At 53.3% G+C, this 22,629-nt stretch overlaps 4 protein-coding genes across 7 annotated transcripts in view; 1 reads left to right on the top strand and 3 right to left on the bottom strand.

Moving 5' to 3' along the window:
* The window catches only part of CHIR-B6 (immunoglobulin-like receptor CHIR-B6), a gene marked incomplete in the record, with an annotated part of 141,313 nt that overhangs the window by 76,113 nt on the left and 42,571 nt on the right, over positions 1–22,629 (bottom strand).
* LOC107049489 (leukocyte immunoglobulin-like receptor subfamily A member 2) lies at positions 1,551–4,222 on the bottom strand. Its single transcript, XM_040653985.1, has 3 exons — positions 4,201–4,222; positions 3,696–3,989; positions 1,551–3,310 (listed from the first exon to the last, which is right to left on the bottom strand). The coding sequence occupies exons 1-3, from the start codon at positions 4,220–4,222 to the stop codon at positions 2,904–2,906; spliced, it is 723 nt and encodes a 240-aa protein (XP_040509919.1). The 3' UTR covers positions 1,551–2,903.
* Positions 7,215–10,202, bottom strand: LOC100859274 (T-cell-interacting, activating receptor on myeloid cells protein 1-like). Its single transcript, XM_046904861.1, has 4 exons — positions 9,458–10,202; positions 9,070–9,348; positions 8,677–8,988; positions 7,215–8,553 (listed from the first exon to the last, which is right to left on the bottom strand). The coding sequence occupies exons 1-4, from the start codon at positions 9,687–9,689 to the stop codon at positions 8,402–8,404; spliced, it is 975 nt and encodes a 324-aa protein (XP_046760817.1). The 5' UTR covers positions 9,690–10,202; the 3' UTR covers positions 7,215–8,401.
* Positions 11,032–18,032, top strand: LOC107049973 (platelet glycoprotein VI-like). 2 transcript variants are annotated; one of them, XM_040654326.2, is made up of 7 exons: positions 11,032–15,103; positions 15,177–15,212; positions 15,330–15,608; positions 15,689–16,000; positions 16,118–16,258; positions 16,356–16,393; positions 16,752–18,032. In XM_040654326.2, the coding sequence occupies exons 1-7, from the start codon at positions 15,073–15,075 to the stop codon at positions 16,899–16,901; spliced, it is 987 nt and encodes a 328-aa protein (XP_040510260.1). In that variant the 5' UTR covers positions 11,032–15,072; the 3' UTR covers positions 16,902–18,032. The 2 variants fall into 2 exon arrangements, with proteins under 2 accessions (XP_040510260.1, XP_040510261.1); XM_040654327.2 differs by having other exon boundaries at positions 11,033–15,103; positions 16,764–18,032.

Here is a 22,629-nt window from a genome sequence, read left to right on the forward strand (position 1 = left end):
AGGGCATTGTGCGGGCATGCTCTCAGGGTTCACAGCACGGGTCTAGCCTAGGTCTAGGAGTTAATCCAAAGGGTTTACAAGCCTGTGAGATTTGGCAGATGGATGTCACTCATGTGCCAGAATTTGGGAGGTTAAAGTATGTACATGTATCCATTGATACCTTTTCTAGAATGCTGTGGGCTACGGCACAGGCTGGTGAAAAGGCAGCCCATGTGGTGAGGCATTTGACAGCTTGCTTTGCAGTCATGGGTGTGCCTCAGGAGATAAAAACGGATAATGGTCCGGTGTACACAGGAGGTTGGGTTCACAGGTTCTTGCAGATGTGGGGGGTAAAGCATGTCACTGGAATTCCTCATGGGTCAAGCAATGATAGAAAGAGCTCATAGAACTGTTAAAGAATACCTAACGAAACAGAAGCAGGAGGAAGAGATTGATCCAGTCGTGAGATTATCGGGTTGATGGGGAAGGGAAGGCGAGAGATAGAAAAGATAGAAAGAAGCAAGAATTGCGTAAAGCAGGGATAGTAACCACCAGGATCCTGCAGTAGTCCTGTTGCACGACGTTCCAATTGTCTGAGGCCGAAGGGCAGGAGCAGCGAGGCTGGTCTTGGGCAACGAGAGGGTGCAGGTACCGGGTGGGTCCAGGAAGAAGGCACAGAGTAAGCCCGGGAGGAAGCAGCAGGTCTCGGGAAGCAGGCCCAGGGAAGTCCGTCAGCATACGGTCCACAGTGAGGGATCTGATGGCAGAAACCTCGAGTCTGTCGTGGTGAAGGATCTGATGACAGAAACCCTCTCCTCATGGTTGTTGGACCCTCTTTTATCCTCCTTTTTTTCCTGCCTACAAGACATCCCTGGGTGCTTGAGCAAGAGTCATGTGCGTCCATCCTGAGATGGCCATCTTCCTCAAGATAAGTCCACACAAAAGACCGTTTCCCAGCCATTATCAGCAGCTTATCCCTCTCTTGTTGCCCCTGGCCTTGTCCATCTGTGCTCCTTAAAGGATTTCACAACCCTTAGCCAGGACCTGTCCATCAGTGTCCTTCAGACAGAAGATTTCTCTACCTTTGCCAAGGACTTGCCTGGACTTGTTCCTCAGCAAACTTTGAGACAATCATATAAAAGAATGATCTCTTACACCTTCCCATTTTGTGGAGCCAGGGGGCCCACGGGACTACTGCCCCCCTGTAATGGGCATAGATTGATCTAGATTGATCTAGATAACTCCGTGACAAACATCCAGAATTGCAGGGCAGCCCTCTGAGAGGAGAAGCAGCGCCAGCGCAGGGAAGGAAACAGCCCTGAGAGCTGTGATGGCCCAGAGGGAAGGAACAGCTCAGCGCTGTGAGCAGCAGCTCTGAGGCTGCTGTACTGCTGAGAGCAGTTGTGTTGGAACACGCTCTGCTCACAGCTGTGGGGATCTGCACCCTTCGGGCCCCACGTTGGGCACCACAAGGACTGCGGTGCTGTCACCCGGCAGCAGCTCAGCACCACACAGCCCTGCAATCACTGACTGCCCTCAGAAAAAAAAAAAAAAAAGGCAAAACTCTTTGGTTGAGATAAAATGTATTTACTCAGGCAGAAAAGGAAGAGAGAAATAACAGTAATGCTAAGAATATGTACATGCAGACAAAGGAAGTGGTGCTCAACACAGCTGCTCACCACCCTCCAACCGATGCCAAAACCTGGGAAGGATTTAAGGGTCCCAGTGGGTCATTAGGGAGTTGAGGACAATAAAGAAGGATTCTGGAGTTAGAGTAGAATATGTAAGGATTAGATGGCATTACAAAGGATATGGGGCACACTGGTGAGAATCTGGGGATGTTAGATTTGGGACATTTGGAGTTCTGATTGGCTAAGACAGGGTCACAGGAATGGTGGTTCTGGGAGTCTGGGCTGGCTTAGCTTTGGGGCCCAAGTGTGATTTTGCAGTGTCTCATGGTTTGAGTGCACCTGTGAGTTCTGAGTGGCGTTCAGGACTTGGGGTCTGGGGAGGCTTTGATCTCACGGTTCCGTAAGTCAGATATTGGGAGTCCCTATGCACAGCATTTGGAGGTGCCACTGTGGCTTGGGGGTGTCCATGGGATCTGCGGGCTGTGCAGGTGGTTTGGGGATTCCACTGGGGCTTTGTGCTGGCTGCAGTGTGCATGGGTCTGATATGCTCAGTTTTGGGGGTGCTGGTAGGGACTGAGGGTGTGTAGGGTTGGGCAGGTGCCTGGGGGTTTAGATCTGTGGCCCCTGTGATGTATATTTTTGGATTCTCGTGGGCTGGATTTGGGGTGTATATAATGCTCTGGTAGGCCATATGAGGCTGGGAGTCCCTTGTGGTCCCCATGGAGAGGGTTTGAGGTTGCTGGTGATGTTTGGGGGATCCATAAGGCGCATGCTGGGATTTGGGTTCCCCGGACCCTGGCACTGCCCTGGAACTGCATGGCCTCTGTCTTTCTGTGGGGGCACGACCACCATCAAAACAAGGAGGGGAGCAGGGCGAAGGTCATGGAGACAGTGAATGGAGCGGGAAACATGAGGGGTATCAATTGTGCATGGAAGTGGAGTCGGGACATTGGGCTTGTGGATTTATCCACCTATAGGGGATGGAAGACGAGGAAGGGCACACCATAGGAGATTGAAAAAGAGGTGGGAGAGGTAGGGAGCTGGATATGGTGTCAACATGGAGGCAGAGTACACCTGCAGGGAACAAAAGGGGTTCTTTAGAGTTTCAAAGCCATTGAATTTGTTCAGCTCCAGGGCTCCTGTCTCTTTGTATCCAGAGACTGCGGGCATCGAGGACAAAGAAGAGGCCGAGGAAGAAGACGAGGACAGCAGCGCAGCCCCTCACCACCGCCACCACAAGGTTCCCATGAGGTAGTCCTCCAGCACCTGTGGGGTGCAGGAGTTTGCATGTTGTCATCCCTGGCCACCACCTACACGGGGACAGGATGCGGTGACACTGCCGCGCATGGGTGAGTTGAGGGAGGTGCAATTGCGGGGATTTGGTCTACCTGGGTGTGCAGGTGTGGGTGTCATTTCCAGTGCCACTTTGTCCCCAACAGGTGAGGACAGAAGGTGGCGGCCCTCAGGTCGGTAGGAGCACCTATAGGTGCCGGTGTCGGCTTGAGTTACCCCAGAGAGTGTGAAGGTGGCCATGCCAGCCCAATTAGTGTGCTGGCACCGGGTGGGGACCGAGCGCCCATCCTTGTGCAGGCAGATGGTGCCCCCATAACTCTGTCTCCAGCACCAGATGGTGACGTTACTCCCCAGCACCACAGGTTCCTCAGATCTCAGCAAAATGTTGGGTGGACGAAAACTGTGATCTGTGTGCAGAGGGCAGTGTCATGGTTTTGTAATTTTACTATTGGTATTCCGCATCATAACATCACGTACAGCCCTGGTAATTAAAGGGTTAATACTCCAGTTTCTGTGGCTAGACATCATTCCAGCTACCTGCTTCTCAAAAGAGAAGAAGAACTGCATATCCCAGTGGTATTTTTTTCCTTTCCCTTCTCTGAGCCCAGCTCCCGTTCCCCCACCCCTTTCCCTCTTCCCTTCCAATTTCTGGGAGCCCGGGGGCTCTCGGGCCTACTGCCCTCCTGTCACAGGCATAGACTGACCTAGACAATTCCGTGACAGAGCAGGCAGCAATGAGACATGGCCCAGTGGGGATAGCTCAGGGCCAACCTCTGTCCCCAGTGTCCTCACCTGTCAGCACCAGCTCCACAGGATCGCTCTTCTCTGAAGTCCCCAGTGGCTCAGACACATGGTACTGGCACCGATAAGTCCCCGCATGTTTCCAACTTGTGTTACCGAAAGAGAACTCGACTGCATCCTGCTCCTTGTCCTTGTACTTGTTGTGTGTCCTACCTCCTTCCTGGTACAGCCAGACCCAGGCAGCCAGCCGGGGCAGGTGGCAGCGCAGGGTGACAGTGTCCCCCAGGGACACTCCCTGGCTGGGGTGCAGCGACAGGGAGGGTTGGGGCACTAGGACAGGGGACAGCAGTCAGCCTTGTCCCTGCACACCCGCCTGGGCCCCTCTGCTGGCCCCCTGAGCACACTCCCCTCCCCCAGTCCCCATTCTCCCCCTGTCCCCATACTCACGGTTCTGTGCCCTGCTCGCTGCCACCAGCCACCAACCTGCAATGGACACAGTGCTGGTCCCACACAGGGCCAGCAACCCCTGTGGCACCACGTCCCCATTGTCACTCACCCAAGATGAGGGCCACGGCCATTGGTGCAATGAGGCAGAAGCAGCCTGGGGACAGCAAGACTGCAGAGGGGACAAGGAGTGACCAGAGAGGCAATCTCATTTCCTCTTTGGGGACGGGATGGAGACATAAAGTCTCCACCTCATGTGATAAATAGCCATCATGTGTAGTGGCACTTTTGGTTTCCCAGTGACAAAGAGAGAGCACTGCACAGAGCCCCCATTGCTGTGCCCCACGCAGGCTGTCACCTCTCAAGTCCCCAAGGAGCTGCCATCATGTGGCCTTGCACTCTGTCCCCCATGGGATGCCAGGCACAGCATACATGGCTCCAATGGGCTGTCCCACATGGCATGCCACGTGCCATCCCCAGCACATCCAGCCTGCTGCCACCACGCACTTTGGGTAACACACTCTTTCCCCACTGCACTTTCCTCTGCCATCCCCACTGGGGACAGCAGCACAGACCTTTGGGGGCACAGTGACACCCACATAGACATGGGGCACCCTCTGAGGACACACACGTACAGCGAGTATGCACTTGTAGTGTCAGTGTTTGGATAGATGCTAAAAACAGGGGTGTGCATTATAGTATACCCATATCTTGTGTATACATGACATCGTGCATACAGACATGGAGGCACGCTAGTAGGTTTGTGATACACGTGTATGTACATCTCTGTTGACCATGTGACAGCAGACACACGTGTAATGTGTATGTATCATATTCAAGCATGGCCATGCACCGCTCTGGTTTTGTAGATCTTTGGGTTGGATTGGGGCACTTTTGATTGTCCCAGAAGAATGGTGATGGAAGTTTGGAATCAATTGGGAATGATTGGAAGTTCTCAACTGCTGGTGGTAAGGAATTCATGGTGCATAAGGAAGAACTTTGGGGTGAGAAAGGAGCATTTGAGGGTAACTGATGTTATCCAAGGGCAACTGATGTCATCTACCTGGACTTCCACAACGTCTTTTGTCACCGAGCAACTTGTCCAAGGTTCCCTGGAGAGCAATATTCAGCCAAGGCGCGGCATGGACGAGGCCACACACCCATATGCTTACTAGTAGCCAAGCCATTTAATAACAACAGTACACAGCTGTTTATATAGAGCAGTACAAATAACATGCTGAGTACAACAAGGCACGGTTCTCATAACTTGTGGTTGATTGCAGAAGGTCTCATGGCACCTGGCACAGCAGTCTCTATCGCAGCTCTGCATTCCTTTCGCCGACTCCCATCGTTGTTCTGTGTGAGACAGTGATCCATAGCAGCTGTTTTGCTCGCAGTGACCCAGGGGGAGAAAAACATGACCTCCCTGGGTCAGCCATCCTTCCACAGTTCCCCCGTTCTTTTCTTGCACAAGCAAAACAGCCGAGGTAACCTTCGAGAGCATTTTCTTAAAAACAGCAGTAACTGAAAAAATTACGAGGATTCCCACCACCAGCAACATCAGTAGACAAAGGCCCTCCTTGACAAGGCCACTAAGCCATCTCGTGACCTCAAGCTAATAACAGAAAGTCTATGGCAGCGTGATTTTGTAGCAAGGCATGCCGTAAGCTGTTTTGATCAAGCAGAAGCTGTTCGAAGAAGGAGAGTGCAACCCTTGTGGCAAGCGATAAGAGCTCAGTGTTATCATTACATTCAGGGGTTAGCAGAGCACGCTTCATGCAGTTAGAGCGGTTAGAGAGACTAATGTTTCAGAGCTGCGCAAAGGGAGGAGCAAACATAGTTAATTTTCCTAAATAACAAATCACAAGGTCCACCTATCACCCGGCTAGGGATGCCCTGCCACGCTCTGTCTCCACAGATCAAAAAGATGTCCGGAGGCAATGCCTTCGCAGAGCCATTGCACCATATAGTCGCGTTGTTACCTTTTGCAGCTGCACCATAGGCACCCAAACCCTGTCTTTTGGATGTTTTGGTGCCACAGTAACCACCAGCATCCCGATAAGTAAATTTACCACCGCTAGATACATTAGTCCAAGAGGTCCAATTCAGCCCTTTATAGGAATTTAGGCCCTGCTGGGTATTGCCGAATACAAAGCAGGTCTGGGTCCAATTTTGTGACATGTTCCCTATCGCCTGCGATCCCATAAGTTACAGTTCCTGGAGGTCCCAAGGCAGCGTGACATTTAGCCCAGCAATCAGTTCAGCAGAACATCCCAGCCCATGTAGAAGCCGCCATAGAGCCAGTGCAGGCAGTTGTCGGCTTCGATGAGGAGGTGCAGCAAGGTCTGCGGAGGCTGATGCCACCCCCCCGCCCCGCCCACCAGGCTGCCCCGCGCCAGCTTCTGCAGCTCGACAGGCACCACGGTGCTGGTGCAGTGCTTCTCGATGTAGTCCTGGAAGCCCTTCACTCCCATGGTGAGCACCGGGCAACGGCGGAGGTAGCTGTGGCGGCGGCCATTCAGCGGGAGGTCATATGGCCTTCAAGGTGTTGGCAACAGCACGCCACACCAATCTCAGAGGCTTCAGTAACTTCTCATCCTTCCCCCCAAATATCACACAGTCCCACATATGATCTCCTATATCACGCCATTCTTATGCTACGATGATGAGCAGAGGAGTCTTCAGGAACCCCTGTTCTTGGGCCCACGTTACTAGCTTAGCTAGGTCCTTATCCTTCACTGTCTCCCCTTGCTTAGCGAGGATACTGAGAAGCAGTGTCTGTCCATGCTAGCAGCAGTTGGCGGAGGAGGAAGCTGCGCACTCTTCCTACCCAAGTTGCTGCACTCTCAGCACATGGCACTCACCCCGCTGCAGGTCTGAGTCGTTGTCCTCTCGGCACACGATGCTCTGAGCTACCGTCCTCTTGGCAAATGGCACTTACCCGCAGCAACCTTCCCCACTCCCGTTGCCTCCACCTCAAACCGCTGTGACAACTCTCGAGCGTCCCGCTGCCTCCACGTCGAATCACGGTGGCAACTTGTGCGGCATTCCTGGGTCCCTGTTCGGGCGCCACTTGAAGGAGGGTTGCCCGAAACAAACCACATGTCTTCATAGAAATAATGGTGGAGCTTCGATTTATTGCCCAAATCAGTTCATACAGAAATACAGGGTGCACACGGAGATAGTCAGCTCATGATTGGTTAGCATACAGAAATCACGCGTCTTGCTCGCAAAGCTATTGGTCCAGCATTAATCATCACGTGGCTTTTCACACTGTTCCTCACATTCCATTGCCTTAGTCTCTCCCCAGGCTAGCTTCCCCCTTATCTTAACTGCAGCCTCAGCTTTTCTTTTTGCTTTGACAGCTTCAAGGTCTCATAGCCTGGGTAGTGCACGTAGCACTCGTACTCACAATGTCCTTGCTCTTTGAGCCATTCTCCTGCAACTGGAGACGGTGGAGAACCACTGTGGGGTTCCTCAGTATGGCTGTGAGGAGGGACATCTCCGTTGTAAGTGTGTGGGTGTGGTCAGTGATGGTGTGTTTGGGGATGTGGGGGGACTTTGATTTGGGGTAACACTGGTCTGATATTGCAAGTAAATATGTGTGCCTTTTGGGGGTCCTATTACATTGTATGGATTGCCCACACTGTCAGGGGGATGTTTATGGCTGGGTTTTCCCCAGTTGGTGCAAGGACTTTGATTTGGGCCCTGGGGGATCTCCACAATGCAGATTCGTGCTTCCCCCTGGTCAGGATTTTGAGCATCACACAAGGTTAGAGTAAGCCATCTGATTTGGGGGATCCCGGGGTCCACATGGGCAGGGATTTGGGTTCCAGGTGGAGTATGAGGTGCCCAGGAACAGGCTGGGATCAGGGGTCCCTGACCCAAAGACCTATCTGGAAGTGCACAGCCTCAGGAATTTGTGGGTAGGCACCGGAGTCAAAATAGAACAGGAGCATTGTGGGGTTATGGGGGATGAAGGGGGTTTGAAACTTGTTGGACTTGTGAGAATAGGAAGGGGACGCAAGAGGAGGCAGGTAACGCTTGGGTGGATTTATAGTGGATCTGTAAATGATGGACACAGATGCACAAGATGACTGGGACTAGATAATTTATAGGGTCTGGAAGGGGAGGCAGGGGATACATGATGGATTTATAGGAGATGGGATGGGGGCAGGGAACATCTGAGGGAATCGATAGGCAACCTTCAGTGGATCCAATGGTAGAAACCTGGTGGTTTCTACAGAAGAATGGAAGGAGTGGAAGGGGAAAACTGGGGAGACGTGTAGGAGATGTACAGGAGATCCAAACCATTAAATCCCTTCCCCCCCCAGACTCTCATCTCTCCGTATCCAGAGGCTGCAGGCATCGTTGACAAAGAAGACGCCGAGGGCAAAGATGAGGGCAGCAGCGCAGCCCCTCACCACTGCCACCACCAGGTTCCCACGGGACACCAACTCAGCACCTGTGGGGTACAGGTACTTGGGTGTGTTCATCCCCAGCATCAGCTCCATGGGGAAGGGATGTGATGACACTGCCACCCATGGGCAGCACTGGGGGCAAGCAAATGGGGGGCGGGTATACCTACCTGGGGGTGCTAGTGTGGGTGTCACCTCCAGTGTCACGCTGTCCCCAAGGGGTGAGGACACAAAGAGGGAGGCCTTGGGGTGATAGGAGCACCTGTAGGTGCCACTGTCAGCTGGAGTCACCCCAAAGAGGGTGAAGGTGGCTGTGCCCCCGCCATGGGGGTCGTGGTGCTGGAGAGGGGCTGAGTGCCCGTCCTTGTGCAAGAAGATGGTGCCCCCATAGCCCTGATTGCAGCACTGGATGGTGACATTGGTCCCCACTTCCACAGTTTTTTCGTGGCTGATGGAAATGTTAGGTGGGGAATATCGATGATCTGAATGCAGAGAGATAACAGAGATAGGACCGGGCCCTGTGGAGAATGCCCAGGCCCATCTGCTTGCCCCATAACCCTCACCTGTCACCACCAAATCGATGGGGACACTCTTCTCTGATACTCCCGGTGGCTCCAAAACCCGGTACTGGCACCAATACTTCATTGCATCTTCCAGCTTTACACAAACCAAGGAGAACTCAGCCATGACCTGATGCTTGTCCATGTCCTTGTAGGATCTCAAAAGTCCATCCTGGTAGAGCTCAACCCAGGCAGCCGGCTTGGGTAGGTGGCAGCGCAGGGTGACAGTGTCCCCCAGGGACACCCCCTGGCTGGGGTGCAGCGACAGGGAGGGTCGGGGCACTAGGACAGGGGACAGCAGTCAGCCTTGTCCCTGCACACCCTCCTCAGCCCCTCTGCTGGCACCATGACCACACTCCCCTTTCTCTGTCCCCATTCTCCCCATACTCACGTTGCTGTGCCCTGTGCATTGTCACCAGCCACCAACCTGCAAGGGACACGGTCCTGGTCCCACACTGGGCCAACAACCCCTGTGGCACCACGTCCCCATTGTCACTCACCGAGGATGAGGGCCACCACCATTGTTGCCATGAGGCAGGAGCAGCCTGGGGACAGTGAGACTGCAGTGGGGACAGGGAGTGGCTGGAGAACCGCTGTCTGCTCCCCTTGGGACATGATTCCATTATGTCACCTCCCTATGTGAAAATTGTGTTCCCCTAGTTTTTGCACCATGTGGACTACAATGGGATGGAATTTGTGGAGTGGCACACGCTGCCCTTACTGGGGTGCCCCACACAGGCTGTCACCCCTCATGTGTCACACGTTGTCTCCAAATCCATGGGGTGGTCTGTGGGGCAGCGTTTGGAGTTCCACAGGTGATTGTGGCATCTCCAAATCTATGGGTCGTGGTTGGTTGAAGGGACTCCAACTTTGTGAGGTGAGCAATGGGACATGGTTTTGGGGGGGGTCCATAGTTGAGTGTGGGTCACCAAATCTATGGGGCAGTGTGTGCTGTGGGCCCTACTTTGTGCTCTACAGCGATGGATCTCCTTTTTAAATACATTTGCCCCAGTTTTGAGGTCCTCCCCCCTCTCCTCATAGCAGACATCTGCGGTTCAGGAAAAGCCACATTTCCCTCAGTGACACCGCAGCCCTGTGGGAACCCCCAGGGAGACTGCCTCTCTGTTCCCCACCCCGCACATCTGTCGAGTGCTCCCAAAAATGTGCTCCCCAAGATTCCCCCCCCATACGTCCCCACAACCTCGAGTGCTATCCCCCATCCCAGGCTCCTTCCCTACAGCTTCCCTCAGCAGCTGCTCCTCCGTGGTCCTTCCAGGTTGCTGCCCCTGGTGGATCGGTAAAGATACTGCAGAAGGGAAGAGGTCACACACGGCTCCACCCCATTCCTCCCCCGGATCTCAGCGCTGTGCTGGGGAGTGCTTGGATGTGGTGTTGCTTTCCAGGAAACTCTTAGGCAGAAAGTGGGGTGAGATGTGCTTGTGTGGGGACAAAGCCATGGGAAGCAAGCAGAGATGGGGTTGGACCCTCCAGCTTTTGTGCCAATCTATTCTGGTTGTGGTGGCCCTCAATTAGTGAAGCCAGCTGAAAGCATAGAAATATTGCTTGCATCTTCTGCCCACGTTGGGTGAAGCACTGGGATTGCTGGGTGGTCATCCCCAGTCCGACACAAAGCCCAGATAGCACTCTGGGGGAAAAGGACCAGATTTGTGCTCTGAGAAGCTGTGGTTTCTATGCGGTGGATGTGGTTACAAGCTTGTCACTCACCCTGCACGCCGAGCGCAGTCAGCAGTAGCAGCAGCAGCCCCCGAGCACTGGTTTTCAGGAAGACCCGGTGCCAGCGTGGGCAGAGGGTGGGAGCTGGAAGAGTCCCCATTTGTTGAAAAACAGATCTTCCATCGTGGTTCCCGCGCAACGTTGATTCAGAAGTTGATGGCTGCTGTGTTTCCCCCAGTTCTGGGGGTCTGTGGATCCTAACCAGTTACTGCAGTGGTTCCCCGTGGGGAAGGAGCTGGTAGAAGGAGATGATGGCAGCAGGCACCCATGGGCTGGGCTCCTGCTGGAGGGTGGATGGGCAGAGGGAGAAGGACACCCCCTGCATGTGTTGTTGTGGAGGTGGTGGAGGCTCTGCAGGTCCTCAAGAGCATGGCGTGGGAGCTTCACAGACCCCATACCTTTGTGAAATGATACCAGGGTAGAGCAGATGGCGCTTGGCAGCAAGTGGGTCTGTGTGGAGCTCATCCCACCAGGACCCAGGCTGCATTATCACCATTTCAGATTCAACTTCCAATTCCTCACATCGGGTTTCCCGATGAGGGCTGATTTTTGATGTACATCCATCCCACCTCCGGACACTTGCAGGCTTCCTTCTTCCCCATCCCTTCCTTCCTCCTGTCCCCACTACAAACCAGGATCAGCTCATAACTCAGCCAACATTCCTGGTGTTTCTTGGGGAAAACAATGAAACAAGAAACCCCCAAACCAAGTTAGCAGTGAGCACCCAACACCCAAACCAACACTCACCATGGTGCCTCTCAGCAGGAGAAAAACCACTTGCAGAATGCCTGAAGTCCACGCTGCTATTTTCCCCGTCCATAGATCACAAGTTCACAAGACTGTTCCCAAAATGACAAACCCCAGAGCCACTTCTTGCTTTGTGACAGACCTGCCGGTATCTGCATCCGGTGCCAGGAAATAGCACCCGCTGGGCTTCTGATCTGGGCTATGCTTCTTCTAATCTCCAATTTGGGGTACAGATACACACATGCTGCAGCCTTTCCCTTTAGCACAAGTTGGTAGGTGCCATAGGTTGCTCCTCTTGAGGTGGAAATTCACCTCTGGGTTCAGTGACTGCATCAGGCAATGCAGTGCTGAGCTGCTGGGGAAGCAGTAAGGAACAAAAACACTGCTGAAATATCCAGGAAAAAAAAAAAATCACTGGACAAGAGGGTAGAAGCATCCAGAATTGCAGGGCAGCCCTCGGAGAGGAGAAGCAGCGCCAGCGCAGGGAAGGAAAGAGCCCTGAGAGCTGTGATGGCCCAGAGGGAAGGAACAGCTCAGCGCTGTGAGCAGCAGCTCTGAGGCTGCTGTACTGCTGAGAGCAGTTGTGTTGGAACACGCTCTGCTCACAGCTATGGGGATCTGCACCCTTCGGGCCCCACGTTGGGCACCACAATGACTGCGGTGCTGTCACCCGGCAGCAGCTCAGCACCACACTGCTTTTATTCTCACTGACCCCTCCCAGTGGGATCCTGGAGAGACTCAGAATAAAAAGCCACAACTTGTGGGTCAAGATAAAGTCTATTTGCTAAGAGAAAACAGGAAGAGAGAAAAAACAGTAATGCTTATAGTATATTTCTACATGTGTGTATTTATGTGTAGAGAGTTATAAAGAAATGTTGCACATAGCAGTTGCTCCCCCCCCCCCAAGTGATGCTAAAAGCAGAAAGGATGGAGTGGAGCATGTCATCGTTTTGTAATTTTGCTGTTGGCATTCCACATCATAACAGCATGGACAGCATGGGCAATTAAAGCGTTAATACTCCAGTTCTGTGGATTGACAACCTTCCAGATACCTGCTTCTCAAAAGAGAAGAAGAACTGCATATCCCAGAGGACTTCACGGTCAGAGAAGGAAGATACGGCACAGAAGTCACGGGATCGGGCTCTGTCGGTTCTCTCTCTCTCTGGTAGCCACGCAGAGGGCTGGGTGTGCTTCCAAGCCATGCGCCCTCACTCAAGTAGGCCTTTTAGTTTTGGAAACTTTCTCTCTCTTGTTCTGTTTGATTTATTACCCTCAATTTCAATTAGATGGTATTATATTGTGTTATCTTGCATTCCAATATCATGGCCAGTAAAGTAAGCTTTCCTCCTTACATCGTTGCCTCTGCTCCATTCTCTTTCCCTCTCTGAGCCCAGGTCCTGTTCCCCTACTCCTTTCCCTTTTCCCTTCTCATTTTTTTGCGAGCTACTGGGCCCACGGGCCTATTGGGCATAGATTGATCTAGATTGATCTAAATAGCTCCATGACATAGGGATTAGCCATAAACTGGGGGAGAAGAGACAGTTTGTGCGTGGGAGGGCTGTGTTTGGAGCAGCAGTGAGGGGAAGGGCAGGAGAGCTGACTTCCCCCTTTTGGTGGTGGAAGGGGAAATGCTGGAGAGTTTGTGAGCTCGATGGAGATTATGGAGTCCAGATGGAGAATTTTGTGGTTCTGGATGTAGAATTTTTGGGGCCACAGGGAGATCTGGGGGCTGCATGAAAGATCTGCAGTCTCGATGAAGGTTTGGGACTGGATAGAAATGTTGGGTTGGTTGGAGGCTTTGGGTCTGAACAGAGCCTTGTGCGCCTGGATGCAGAGATTGTGCCTGCCTGTAGAGAACAGTGTTGCATGGAGATTTAGGGGCTGGATGGAGGTTTCAGAGGGGATGGAGATTTTTAGGGATGGGTGACATTTATGGGGCTGGATGGTGGACGTGGGGACTGAATGGAGTTTTTTTGGGTGGATGGTTGGATGGATGGATGGATGGATGGATGGATGGATGGATGGATGGATGGGCAGATGAGCAACAGAGTGATGGGAAGCAGCCCACACTGCTGGGAATCTGTCCTCAAGGACAGGGAGAGGAGCAGAGCTGTCAGATGTGTAAGGCCGCTTTGCTCAGGGCACAAGAGCTCTCCATCACCAGTGCCGGCTGTCCGGAAAGGAATGCAAGAGTGCAGCATGGCTGAAGCGGGACCTGCTGGTCAAAGTGGAGAGCAAGAAGCAGATGCACAGGCAGTGTCAGCAGGGCCAGGGAGCCTGGCAGGAGGGTGGTGCTGGTGCTGGTCTGTGTGGGGCTGGGGGCAGGAAGGCCAAGGCCCAGCTGGAACTGGACGTGGTGAGGGGTGCAAAGAAAAACAAGGAAGGCTTCGACAGGGCTGCCAACCTGAAAAGGAACGCCCAGGAGGGCAAACCCATCAGAGAGCAATGCAAGCAGGCTGGAAACAACAGAAAAGAAGGCTGAATCCTTCATGGGGTATATGAGTTCCACACACTGCCTCTGTGTGTCAGTAGATTCAATCAGACTGCTGTCCCACATTCTGAGAGCAAGGCAAGGTCCATCCCTTGTTCCTGTCCTTCTCATTCAGACTGCAGGATGATTTCCTGATCTGATGGGTCTGGCAGCACCACACACCCTCGCTGACTGCTATTCCGTTCAGCAGTGAATTGGCTCTGCAGGGCTGCCAATGGCCCCTGCCAGGATTTCAGCCTTCCATCAGCAGTGTGTTGAATGACAGCCTCTCCTTCTGGGCTGTCAGCAGCGCTGCTCCCAACACAGCGCACACTGTGCGGTTCTGAGCCCAAGGCATTCCCGGTGGGGAAGGGCACACAGTGCCCCTTTTCAGCTCCTCAGGAACAGGGGAGCAGCCCAGCACTGGCATTTCCCAGGCAGCCATGGCTTGGCCCTGCTCGGATCTGTCCCGGCATGGAGCCTTCCTGGCGTAGAGCTGAAAGGTCACCTCTGGACCTTTCCGGACCTGTCACGGGCACAGCTTTATCTACATAACTCTGTGACACCAGAGAAGCTGCATTTCTTGATGTCTCCTTTTTGCCAGGTGGTGACTTGAATCATTGCATGAGCGCTCTCATCTCCCCTTCAGCACCAGCACTGCAACTCCTCAAAATGGACCATGATTGCTTTCTTCCCTCCATCTCTCTCTCTTACGTTCCTTCTCTGCTTCTCTCCAATTAATCTCCTTTGTTTTCCTCTCTTTTCCTCATTTTCCCCCCAGTCATCTTTTACGCTTCTCCTGCAGCAGCCATGATCCATGACAGCCCAGGGTTGAGAGCGTGTGGGGCACCTCAACAGGCGCAGTGTGCAGAGTGCATCTCTCCACTTGTCACACCCCAGCGGGGCCCCACAGTGCAACCACCCCTATGTGCTAATATGTCCACATCAGGAGGTGACATCATATCATCCTGAAAAAGAAATGGGAACTGACAGCAGCTCTCTGGCCGCTTCCTTTCCCCTCTGCAGTCTCACTGTCCCCAAGCTGCTCCTGCCTCATGGCACCAATGGTGGTGGCCCTCATTCTCGGTGAGTGACCATGGGGACGTGGTGCCGCGGGGGTTGGTGGCCCAGTGTGAGACCAGGACCGTGTCCCTTGCAGGTTGGTGGCTGGTGGCAGATAGCAGGGCACAGCAAGGTGAGTGTGGGGACAGGGGGAGAATGGGGACGGAGGGAGGGGTGCGAGTGGAGGGGGAGAGCAGAGGGGCCCAGGAGGGTGCGCAGGGACATGGCTGACTGCTGTCCCCTGTCCTAGTGCCCCGACCCTCCCTGTCACTGCACCCCAGCCAGGGGGTGTCCCTGGGGGGTGCTGTCACCCTGCGGTGCCACCTGCCCCAGCTGGCTGCTTGGGTCGAGCTGTACCAGGAAGGAGGTTGGTCATACAACAAGGGGAAGGAGAAGGATCAGGACGCGGCCGAGTTCTCCTTTGTTAGCACACTGCAGGAACACGCAGGTCGTTATCAATGTCAGTACCGGGTGTCTGAGTCAGCCGAGGTGTCAGTGAAGAGTGACCCCGTGGAGCTGGTGCTGACAGGTGAGGACACTGGGGACAGCAAATGGCTCTGGCTGCTCCCCACAGGACCTTAACCCACTGCTGTCCCCTCCCTCATGCAGATCTCAGTTATTCCCCACCCAGCATTTCCCTTCACCCCGAGCAATGTGTGGAGATGGGGACCAACATCACCATCCGCTGCAGGAACAAGGACTACGGGGCCGCCTTCCTCCTGCACAAGGATGGGAGCTCAGACCCTCTCCAGTGCCAGGACTTCAGTGAAAGGGGCACAGCCACTTTCACCCTCTTTGGGGTGACCCCAGCTGACAGTGGCACCTACAGGTGCTCCTATCGCCCCAGGGGTTACCCCTTCATTTCTTCACCCATTGGGGACAGCGTAACACTGGAGGTGACACCTACACCTGCACCCCCAGGTGGGTCTCAACCCCATTTGGGTACACCTGGTGCCACCCATTAGTGGCTGTTTCACCTCCCGTCCCCATGGAGGTGGTGGCTGTGGATGTGATAACCCACACATTCCGACCCCACAGGTGCTGCAGGCAGTTCTCATGGGAACCTGGTGGTGGCAGTGGTTGGTGGATGCACTGCTGCCTTTGTCTTCATCCTTGTCCTTATTGTCTTCTTCCTCCTCGCTGCTCGCAGACGTCGGATGCGGAGAGATGAGTGCCCTGGTGGGGAAGGGGTTAAATGTCCTTATTTCTCAGTAGATCCCCTCAAACGTCCCTCAGGCTCCCCCATAATCTCATTCCCCTCCGTGTTTTGACACAGGTGCCTCCCCCAAAAAGCCTGAGGCCATGGAGTTCCAGGTAAGTGACTGGGTCAGGGAGCACCAAATCCCAATCTGACCCTTGAAGTGCTCCCAGTCCCACATAGAGCCCCAAACTCTGTCCATGGGGACCCCAGGGGACTCCCAACCCTCTCATGCTTTGCCCTAATGTTAAGCACACCCCCAAACCCAGCCCACGAGGAACTCCAAATCTGCATCAAGGAAACACCCTGGACCCAGATCTGAGCCCCCCGATCCCCCTGACCCCTCTGATCCTTAAACACCCCTCAGACCCCATGGGCACTTTCACGCTACGTAGTAGGAACCCCAAACATCACCCGTGGGCTGTCCCTCCCAGATCACATTTGGGACCCCCATGGTGGCACTCTGTATTCCAGCTGTGTCCCCAGGTGCCTTCCAGTGACAGCGAGGGTCTGTCCTACTTGGAGCTGCAAGCTGTGACCCCCAGCACACAGCCCCCCAGCCCCCCAGCCGCCCCACAGCGCTCTGTTATCTACACCGAGGTGGCCGTTGGGGGGCGCCATTGATGCCTTCCATACGTGTGCACAAACACGTGTGTGTTGTATGCACACATGCGCTTCCAGCATACTAAGTGCAGTTGTGTTGTGTGTGCTCCCCATCACGTGTGCACTGCATACAGGTACCATGTATGTGTTCATATGTTACCCGCGTGTGCATCATCACATGTGCACATCAGTTGTACACAGATGTGCACTCCGTGATTAACTCCGTTCCTTTGTGTCTGTGCGATGCCACGTGTGTACACCAGCATATGTGCACAGTAGTGCGTGTGTGTCCTTAGCCCGCTTTCTGAGACTGGTAAGGAACGCATGAGGTGACCAGCAACACTTTGTGGACAGCTCTTCGTTCCAAAGCATTGCTTTGGAGCCGTTTGATTTCAAAGAGAAGCTCTCCATAAATGGATGTGTATTCCTGCTCCGAGCCTTGGCTGACTCCATCGTGGTATCCACCCCAGCTGACTGGGAGAGGTGCGACTCAGGAGGCAGAGAAAGATTCACCTCCCTCCAGACCCACTCGGAGGGACGGTGCACATCTGCTCCCTGTGCCTGCACTATCCGTGTCCTCACTGTGTACGTGTGTCCTCACCATGTGCCCCACATCAGCGCCTCGTCTGTCCCCACAGCACACACATGTCCCTCCCGTGTGCGCATCTCCAGCTCCACATCCCAAACCAGCACCCGACCCACCGTGGTGTTGGGGCAGGATTCCCATTTCTGGAGGGTTTTATCCCATATTCCTGGATGAGAATTCCGATTCCAAAGTGTTTCATTCTGCTTTCTGAGGGAGGATTCCTATTTCTGGAAGTTTTTCCCTTCCTCTACCTCTGAAGGTTTTAATTCCTTCTACTGGGGATAATGCTTGGATCTGAAGGGTTTTCACTAACTTCTGGGAGGAGATTTCCCATTTCCAAATGTTTTTGTCATCATTTCTGGTAGAATTATCATTTGTGGATGTATTTATCCAAACTTTTGTGAAAAATTCCCCAATTCTTGGGGAAAATGCAGCCCCAGGAGCAGGAGATCCAGCCGGAGAAGGGCAGATGAACGGATGGCCAATGTACTGGTGCAAACCGTCTCCAAACCACTGAAAAAAATGAAATGGTAACGCAGGGAAAAAAAAAAAAAAGGAGAAGAAGAGTGAGGGGTTGGAGAGAAGAGGAGAGGAGAGGAGAGGAGAGGAGAGGAGAGGAGAGGAGAGGAGAGGAGAGGAGAGGAGAGGAGAGGAGAGGAGAGGAGAGGAGAGGAGAGGAGAGGAGAGGAGAGGAGAGGAGAGGAGAGGAGAGGAGAGGAGAGGAGAGGAGAGGAGAGGAGAGGAAAAGAAACAAGTCATCTACAGGCCATGAATCCGAGAAATGCTGGCTCACATTCTGAGAGCAAGGCAAGGTCCATCCCTTGTTCCTGTCCTTCTAATTCAGACTGCAGAATCATTTCCTGATCTGATGGATCTGGCAGCACCACACACCCTCGCTGACTGCTATTCCATTCAGCAGTGAATTGGCTCTGCAGGGCTGTCAATGGTTCATGCCAGGATTTCAGCCTTCCATCAGCAGTGTGCTGAATGACAGCCTCTCCTTCTGGGCTGTCAGCAGCGCTGCTCCCAACACAGCGCACACTGTGTGGTTCTGATCCTTAGCCATTCCCATTGGGGAGGGGCTCACAGAGCCCTTTTCAGCTCCTCAGGAACAGGGGAGCAGCCCAGCACTGGCATTTCCCAGGCAGCCATGGCTTGGCCCTTCTCAGGCCTGTCACAGCATGGAGCCTTCCTGGGGGAGAGCTGTGTCATGGTTTTGCAACTTTGCTATTGGTATTCCACATCATAACATCATGGTCAAAAGAGAAGAACTACGTATCGCAGAGGACCTCACGGTCAGAGAATGAAGACGCATCACGGAAGATACGTCATCTGGTTGCGCGCGGTGCTTCTTCACTTTCGCTTGCTGCCGGGAGAGGAGTGGCTGTGCTTTCCACTCCGGGCGCCTTCATCAAGTAAGGCTTTTGGTTTTGGAAACTCTCTCTCTCTCTCTCTCTCTCTCTCTCTCTCTATCGCTCTTTCGCTCTCTCTCATTTCATTTGATTTATTATCCTTACTCCCAAATAGATTGTATTATATCGTGTCATCTTGCATTCCAACATCGTAGTTAGTAAAATAAGTTCTCCTTCTTAGATCGTTGCTGCTGCTCCGTTTTTTTTTTTTTTTTTTTTTTTTTCCTCAGGAAGCCAGGGGGACCCGCGAGCCTACTGCCCCCCTGTGACAAGCACAGATCTATCTAGATAGCTCCGTGACAAGGGGTGAAAGGGCCGTTTGGGATTTGAGGTCACATCACACAGGCCTCATGGGCCTTTGCACTCTTGAGGGGTTCACTTGCATCAAAAAGGGGAAAGGGTGTGAGAAACACGCTCAAGATCAACAGTTTCTAGTCAGGCCAAGGTCTCTTTGATGAGCAGCTTGTTTCTTATTGCAGTAATGGGCGCATGCCCCCTACTGATCTGGGAGATATTATGCAACCAGTAGGTGAAATCCATTCCGTTATGCACCCTGGGTCCGACGCAGGTAAAGCCTCTCCTGGCACTCATTGGTTGAGCATCTCAGGCTCACAGTCTTCTGACGCTGTTGTTATGTTACACTTCCATAGCTTCATTACACTTCCGTACCTCTGTTACACTTCCATAGCTCCGTTACACTACCATACCAAGTCTGTTTCCAACCCATTGTCTTTGGGTATGTTCTGGACTTTTTATAGCAATACGAGGACAATCCTGTCACTCGTTTTGAGTCTCAGCTTTACCCTAGTGCCTGTGCCAATTCTACCTAGGGTGTAACTCCCCACTCTCAACTTTACTCTGTTCAGCAACTTTCTTTGGGAAAGGCAACTTATCCTGGGCTACATACAGAAATACTGGAAATTTGCACTGCAAAAACACAATCTACCTCTCACAGAGCCACTGCCATTGGTGCCATGAGGCAGGAGCAGCCTGGGGACAGCGAGACTGCAGTGGGGACAGAAAGTGGCCGGAGAGCTGCTGTCAGTTCCCCTTTTTAGTCAGGATGCTGTGATGTCACCTCCTGATGAGGCGATATTAGCCCATCTGGATGGTTGCACTGGGGGGTCCCTCTGGGGTGGGACAAGTGGAGGGGTGCACACTGCACACTGTGACTGTTGAGGTGCCCCACACACTCTCAACCCTGGGCTGTCACACACTGTCCCAAAGGGCTGTGAGTGCGTCCCCTGGCATGGTATCCCCCAACGCACACCAGACTCTCTGCGCAGTGCCCCAAAAGGGCAGTCTGTGCTTTCCTGGGCTCTCCAGGTCAACAGAGTCAGACAGTGACTCAGAGGAACAACAGAAGACCATTTATTGAACTGTCCACCATCATCAATCAACTGCCCTGCACTGAAATTAGGGGACTTACAATAAGTAACAATGAATGCGCAATACAGAGAAAGGATACTTTGGCACTGCTGTTATTGCCTTCTCTGCTACCTCCAGGGAAATTGAGGTTATGGCTGCTGCAGGAGAAGAGTAAAGATGACCGGGATGTAAATGAGGGAGAGAGAGAAAAAGAAAGAAAAGAGAGGAAATGGAGAGAAGCAGAGAAGGAATGTAAGAGGGAGAGATAGAGGGAGAAAAGCAATCGTGGTCCATTTTGGGGAGCTGCAGTGCTGGAGCAGAAGGGGGGATGAAAGCACTCATCCAAACGTTGAAGTCACCACCTCGCCAAAAGGAGACAGCAAGAAATGCAGCTTCTCTGGGCATCCCTTTGTGCCTGCTGGTGTGCAGCTGCAGCATCGCAAGGATGTAAAGAAGTGAGTTCACAATGCCACGTTGGTCAGAAATGTGTCTGTACCAGGAAGGTGCTTGTGGTGAAGCAGTGCCATTGGTGGGCACACAAAGGCTGTCCGGTTATCTCACGGCATCTCGTGCATTGCAGCCTCTGTTGTTCTGGCAAGAGCCTTGCCTTGCAAATGTTTGAGAGGTAGCAAGCAAAGAAAACGTGTCAGAAAATGGGTTTTGTTGTTCCACTGCACTTGTGTGGAGCAGAGAGTGCCCGTGTGAGGAGTTCCCGCAGTGAGGTTCCTGCAGCGCGAGAGCGATGGCACTGCTGAGCACAAGGAGCACATTGCATCCATGGCCGCTGTGCCATGAGCACACGCTGCAGGCCAACGGGCAGAAGCATCCAGAATTGCAGGGCAGCCCTTGGAGAGGAGAAGCAGTGCCAGCGCAGGGAAGGAAAGAGCCCTGAGAGCTGGGATGGCCCAGAGGGAAGGAACAGCTCAGCGCTGTGAGCAGCAGCTCTGAGGTTGCTGTACTGCTGAGAGCAGTTGTGTTGGAACACGCTCTGCTCACAGCTGTGGGGATCTGCACCCACGGTATTAAAGGGTGCGGAAGGATTTGAGGGCAATGAAAGGATGTTGTGCTTAGAGATGAGCATTTAGGGATTTGATGTGATTGAGCATATGGGGGCTCTGGCAGTGACTTGTGGGGGTTAAATTTGGTGAGATCTGGGAATCACTGAGAAGGGAAACAGAGCATCAGGGAGCCCAAAACAGGGAATTTGGGTCTCTCCCACACAGTACACCCCAAAAATGAGACACCTGGGAGGGAGACATTAATGGGGTTTGCCAGCACCCACATTAGCATCAGTATCTGGGAGCTGTGGAGTGGTGGGTGCCCCGATGGGATGGGATCTTCTGGTCGGCACAGGTCAGTCCCTCACTGTCACCAGGGGTCACATGGAGACAGTGGGGCTCCTCAGGATGGCAGTGAGGAGGGACAGCTCTGTTTTAAGTGCGAGCTGGTGGTGAAATATGGTGCATTTGGGGTTCTGAGGAGGCTTTGATTTGGGGTCCAATTGGTCCAAAATTGGGAGATCCTTTGCGTGGCTTTTTGGGGTCCCACTACATGGTTTGGGGTTGCCCACACTGTCATGGGGGTGTTTATGGCTGGGAGATCCCCAGGGACTCCAAAAACATTGGTCTGGGGCCGAGGTGGGTCTCCACAATGCAGATTTGCACTTCCCCACAGCCAGGATCTGGGGGTGCACGTAAGCGTAGAGTAAGGCATATGAGATGGAGGGTTCAATTGGAGTGTGGGGTGTCCAAGGGACAGGTTGGGATTTTGGATCCCTCACCCAGGCCCTTACCTGAAACTGCATGTCCTTGGGGATTTTTGTGTCAGCCCCTGTGTCAAAAGAGGAGGGGAATAGGGTTGGGGTTATGGAGGATGAAGGGGAAGTGACACTAGTAGGGCATGTGGGGATATGTAAGGAATGATAGGGGAGTCAGGTGATACTTGAGTGAATTTACAGGGGATCAGTGGGGAATGGACATCAATGCACGAGATGACGGGGGTAAACTATAGGTGCTGGAAGGGGAAACAGAGGGATATGTGGGGGAATTTATAGGGTTTGGAATGGGGGCAGGGGACACTCGGGGGAATCGTTGGGCAACCTACGGTGGATTGAACGGCACAACTGGTGGATTCTACAGGAGAATGGAAGAGGAGGAAGGGGACAAGTGGGGAGATCTATAGGAGATCAAAACCATTTAAGACTTTCCCTACCAGTCCTCACATCTCTCCGTATCCAGAGGTTTTGGGCATCGATGACAAAGAAGATGCCGAGGCCAAAGGTGAGGGCATCAGTGCAGCCCCTCACCACTGCCACCACCAGGTTCCCACAGGACCTCCTCTCATCACCTGTGGAGTGCAGGAGTGTGCATGTCCCCATCACCAC

Source organism: Gallus gallus, chromosome 31, assembly GCF_016699485.2.
Source record: "Gallus gallus isolate bGalGal1 chromosome 31, bGalGal1.mat.broiler.GRCg7b, whole genome shotgun sequence".
NCBI lineage: Eukaryota > Metazoa > Chordata > Aves > Galliformes > Phasianidae > Gallus > Gallus gallus.